The sequence below is a fragment of the Neoarius graeffei genome, chromosome 8 (genome assembly GCF_027579695.1).
Source record: "Neoarius graeffei isolate fNeoGra1 chromosome 8, fNeoGra1.pri, whole genome shotgun sequence".
NCBI lineage: Eukaryota > Metazoa > Chordata > Actinopteri > Siluriformes > Ariidae > Neoarius > Neoarius graeffei.
Window position 1 is genome coordinate 502,129 of NC_083576.1, and position 5,372 is coordinate 507,500.

The 5,372-nt window shown below is 43.4% G+C and overlaps 1 protein-coding gene across 1 annotated transcript in view; it reads right to left on the reverse strand.

Moving 5' to 3' along the window:
• Positions 1 to 841: 841 nt before the first annotated feature.
• The window catches only part of LOC132890371 (protocadherin-1-like), a 160,864-nt gene continuing 156,333 nt past the window's right edge, over positions 842 to 5,372 (reverse strand). The window contains 1 exon segment of the mRNA XM_060927179.1: positions 842 to 4,330. Within this exon segment, the coding sequence (XP_060783162.1) occupies positions 3,939 to 4,330 (392 nt within the window). The 3' untranslated portion in view covers positions 842 to 3,938.

Here is a 5,372-nt window from a genome sequence, read left to right on the forward strand (position 1 = left end):
AAAATGTTTTGCTCGGGGATGGAATGACTTGGAGGATAAAAAACAAACAAACAAACAAAAAACATATAGCAGCTCTCGTCACAGCAGCACTAATTAACTCAAATACAATCAGTCTCTCACACACACACACACACACACACACACACACACACACACACACACACACACACGTCTCTTTGGTTATAATGTTTTATTGTAAAGCTATAAGGAGTAATTACAAGATCATATTTCTGTGATTTGCTCAGCAAAAAATAAAAGACCACATTTTTTCTTCACTTTGTTTATGTTGTAGAACATGCGGTTCTGAGAAAGAACAACAAAAAAAAAACAGCAAATAAAAAGCCACTGGTCTTTATTCTTTAAACACAAACGGCAGGAGGGAAAGGGAGACTATAATAATCTGTGTAATAATCACATTTTAAACATTTACTCCTCGACTACGCACTCTAAAAACGCGACACACTGCGGCTCTCCACCAATAGAAAACAAGCCACATCAGCATGTACATAAAACTGTACAAAGAAAAACAAGGCATCACAAAGCAGGATATAAATACAACACGCTCAGGCTCTGCCCCTTCACACAGAGTGGGCGTGTCTCTGCCTCACTCTCACACTCAGAGAAAAGCTGTGTGTGTGTGTGTGTGTGTGTGTGTGTGTGTGTGTGTGTGTGTGTGTAATGTCACATTGGAACAAAAGGCCATCAGACAGAAAAGAGAAGTGAGACAGTGTGAGACAATGAAACCACAGTGAGACAGCAGTGAGACAGTGAGACAGCAGTGAGACAGTGGGACAGCAGTGAGATACTGCACAAAAAAAAATTGTGCAGTATTGTGATCATGGTGTGTGTGTGTGTGTGTGTGTGTGTGTGTGTGTGTGTGTGTGTGTGTGTGTGTGTGTGTTTTTACCCTGTTAGTTGTGTTTGGGTGGTGTATGAGGTGAGAGATACAGGACCGTGTGTGTTTAATAAACAGTTTAAGAAACTGAGGATTGTGTAATAAAAACAACAAAAAAATTAATTTCTGGTAAAATTAGAAAACCTCGTGAACAGTTTTATGATGATGATGATGAAATCTCAGTGAGATTCAAACTTCTCTGAGCTTCAGGATTCAAACTAATGAAAAAAGTGTAAATAATAAAAAATATAAAGGGGTAAAACAGTGCAGTGGAACAGCAGGACACAAACATGATGATCATACACACAATTTTATCAAATTAAATCAAATAAAATCATCATCACCATCATCATCATGATCACCTTCATCTTATTCCTTCTCCAGCTTTCAGCTTTACTTCACTTACAGTGTGATGAGGATTTTAATCACAAAAAAACATGAGAACCTCAGAGAACCTTGAGAACCCAATCTAATAATCAGCTCACTTTTAATTAAATATTCACAGATTCCAGTTTTATGATAATATCTCATGAATATTCCAATGAGTGCAATGGAAGTGGAATCTATTATAAACTCCTGACTGTATAACAGCATCGAGCACAGAGGGTGTGTGTGTGTGTGTGTGCGCGTGTGTGTGTGTGTGTGTAAAGCATACATGCTATCCTCCAATCAGGAATTTCAATATGGTCAGTGTTGGTGTAACACACACACACACACACACACACACACACACACACACACACACACACACACACACACAAATGTTTTCAGACAGCTCTTGCATCCCCACACTTGCTGGCTGTGTATTTGTCCACAGAGAAACAGTTTGTGGTGGAAAGTGTGTTTGGGAGCCACCTGGTTTCCATGGTGACCCCAACGCCACAGCCAGCAGGACGACGTGGCAATGTTTCAGTTCTGACTAATCGCATTACATCGACCTGCTGCTTTCCATTCGCTGTGAACCCCAGGCATTTGGTCTCATCCAAAATCCATCGTTTCTGGTGAAGAGCCATCGTTCTTCAAGCTTCACACACACACACACACACACACACACACACACACACACACACACACACACACACACACAGTCAGAGCATATTTACAGCACTGTACACCAGGAGGGAGCATTTCTCTCCATCTCAGAGTTTTTCTTCTCAATTGTAAGAAACGTAGTGTGTGTGTGTGTGTGTGTGTGTGTGTGTGTGTGTGTGTGTGTGTGTGTGTACTTGCTACATATTGAGGACTGGAATACATTTTTTACCAAAAGAGTTCTGAGATTTTTAGGAAGTGAGGATATTTTGCCTGGTCCTCACTTCACAGGTGAGGGTTCAGCCTCAGCTTTAGGGTTCAGGTAAGAATGAGATTCAGGTTAGGGTAAGGGGTGGGGTTAGGGTAAGGGGTGGAGTTAGGCATTTAGTTATGATGGTTCAGGTTAGGGTAAGGGGTGGGGTTGGGGTAAGGGGTGGAGTTAGTCATTTAATTATGATGGTTCAGGTTAGGGTAAGGGGTGGGGTTGGGGTAAGGGGTGAAGTTAGGCATTTCATTATGATGGTTAGGGTAAGGGGTGGGGTTAGGGTAAGGGATGGAGTTAGGCATTTAGTTATGATGGTTAAGGTTACGGTAAGGGGTGGAGTTAGGATAAGGGGTGGAGTTAGGCATTTAGTTATGATGGTTAAGGTTACGGTAAGGGGTGGAGTTAGGGTAAGGGGTGGAGTTAGGCATTTAGTTATGATGGTTAGGGTAAGGGGTGGGGTTAGGCATTTAGTTATGATGGTTAGGGTAAGGGGTGAGGTTAGGTTAAGGGGTGGAGTTAGGCATTTAGTTATGATGGTTCAGGTTAGGGTAAGGGGTGGGGTTAGGGTAAGGGGTGGAGTTAGGCATTTATTTATGATGGTTAAGGTTACGGTAAGGGGTGGGGTTAGGGTAAGGGGTGGAGTTAGGCATTTAGTTATGATGGTTCAGGTTAGGGTAAGGGGTGGGGTTAGGGTAAGGGGTGGAGTTAGGCATTTAGTTATGATAGTTCAGGTCAGGGTAAGGGGTGAGGTTAGGTTAAGGGGTGGAGTTAGGCATTTAGTTATGATGGTTAAGTTTACGGTGAGGGGTGGGGTTAGGGTAAGGGGCTCAGGAATGTATTATATCAATGAGTCCCCACAACGATAGAAGTACAAGTGTGTGTGTTGTGTGTGTGTGTGTGTGTGTGTGTGTGTGTGTGTGTGTGTGTGTGTGTGTGTCCTTCAGTTGTATTAAACAGACAGACGAAGTGCCCTAGCTGTAGCTGATTAATGAGACACTCTGTGCACTTACACTTCAGTAATTTAACCTAAACTCAGATTGAACCGTTTCTATACAGAATATGTTTAATTATCACAAAAAGTGGATTAAAAATGTTTACATTCTGAATCAGAGTTAAAAGCATGAAAAATGGATCCTTCATTCGTATTCCCAAAGTTCCTCTTCTGATGCTGCTTCAGTACAAAATGGATTCAGGAACAGGAACTGAAGTGAGAGAACAAGAGAAGCATGGTGGTGGTAGTGTTTCCTCTGAGATCCAGAGAAGACTGTGGGTAAAAAACACATCTGGAGCTAGGTGGGTCAATGTTCCAGCTGTGTTCAGGTCAACATTAAGGTCAGGGTGAAGGATTGTTTAGTTTCTTGGGGGGGGGGGGGGGGGGGGGGGATTTTGGGTAAGGGATGGGGTCAAGACTAATAGAATTAATTACAGCTTCTTTCGTCAAATATCCTAAAATTCTCCAAACTTGATTCACCACACTCAATTTTATATTTAGTCCTGGTCTAAATCACATGCACACTTAGGTGGAGGGAAGGGATTCTAAAAACCCTAATGACTTTAACGACCCTAATTAGGACCTTTTGCTCTTCAGGACCTCAATGACTTTAAACCTGACTGATCTCATTAGCTGACCCATCACTGACTGAGCAGTTCCAGTGTTCTGGTCTTGCTGCAAATCCTGTGTGCACTTGGATTGATGGTGATGACCCTGATGAACCCTAAATAACCCCTCACTCCCTCTTTCTTCACTCTTCACAGGTAGATCTCTCTTTTGGACCCCTGGCTGGAGGGCGTGGTTGCTGCTGTTTGACTCAATGGGATCTCCTCCATGTTGCACTCCTTTGTTCCCTCACCACCTGTGGAATAGGCACTAGTATAAGGGGCCATGAAGCGGATGCTGGGCATTTTGTTGGTGGCCCCACCCCCAAGGTCCTCCCCCATGGGCTTGGGACTTCCATTGGCCATTAGCGGCTCCTGAGGCTCCCGCTCCTGGTAAGACACGAAGGTGGAGAGTTTCGATGCGCTCTTGGAGATTTTGCTGTTGCGGTTCGGTGACGGCATCCAGCAGGAATCCGAGTGTCCAAACTCACTACACTCACGAGTACAGTTCCCCGTCATTGCCACGTCGGGAAGCGACCTCAGATCTAGAACAAAACATAAAGAGAAAAGAACCACAAAATTAACAAAGCTTTGATTTTGTAACTGTTCTGTAGTTGCACTGGCTCAATAAACCTGAAGCAGAGACCCAACATCTCAGAAATCCCTTTTTGTTAAAAAAAGAAAAGGAAAAAAAGGCAAATGTCCCAGCACTTCAAATGTTATGCATGTAACCCTTTTATTGTTGGATCCCCTTTGTGACACACACACACACACACACACACACACACACACACACACACACACACACACACACACAATGTAAGTCATCCCAAAACACAAAATAACATGTAAAAGGTCACACTTCCTGAGCAGCAGAAATCTGAATGTGCTAACCTTTCCTCAGGCCATGACATCACATCATCCTTAACTGCAAAGACTCATGGGTAATATTTATTCCCTTAAATATCCTGCTTTGGGCAGCACTGACACGCACACACACACACACACACAGTACCTGACAGGACAGTATAGCTCCTCTATATGAAAAATGAAAAAAGAAAGAAAAAAATAATTTCAACTGAGACTAACACACATTTTTAGATAGAGCAATTCTGTTGTTGTTGTTGTTGTGTCTACATGTTTGAAGCTCTTGTCCTGTATGTATCCACTGTGTTTACTGTTTATTAATGAAACCTACAACATATATAAAGTGTAGAGTGTGTGAAGACTGCTATCCATCTGTCATGTTTCACTGCAACCTGAGGATATTCATCTCATCTCATCTCATTATCTGTAGCCGCTTTATCCTGTTCTACAGGGTCGCAGGCAAGCTGGATCCTATCCCAGCTGACTACGGGCGAAAGGCGGGGTTCACCCTGGACAAGTCGCCAGGTCATCACAGGGCTGACACATAGACACAGACAACCATTCACACTCACATTCACACCTACGCTCAATTTAGAGTCACCAGTTAACCTAACCTGCATGTCTTTGGACTGTGGGGGAAACCGGAGCACCCGGAGGAAACCCACGCGGACACGGGGAGAACATGCAAACTCCGCACAGAAAGGCCCTCGCCGGCCCCGG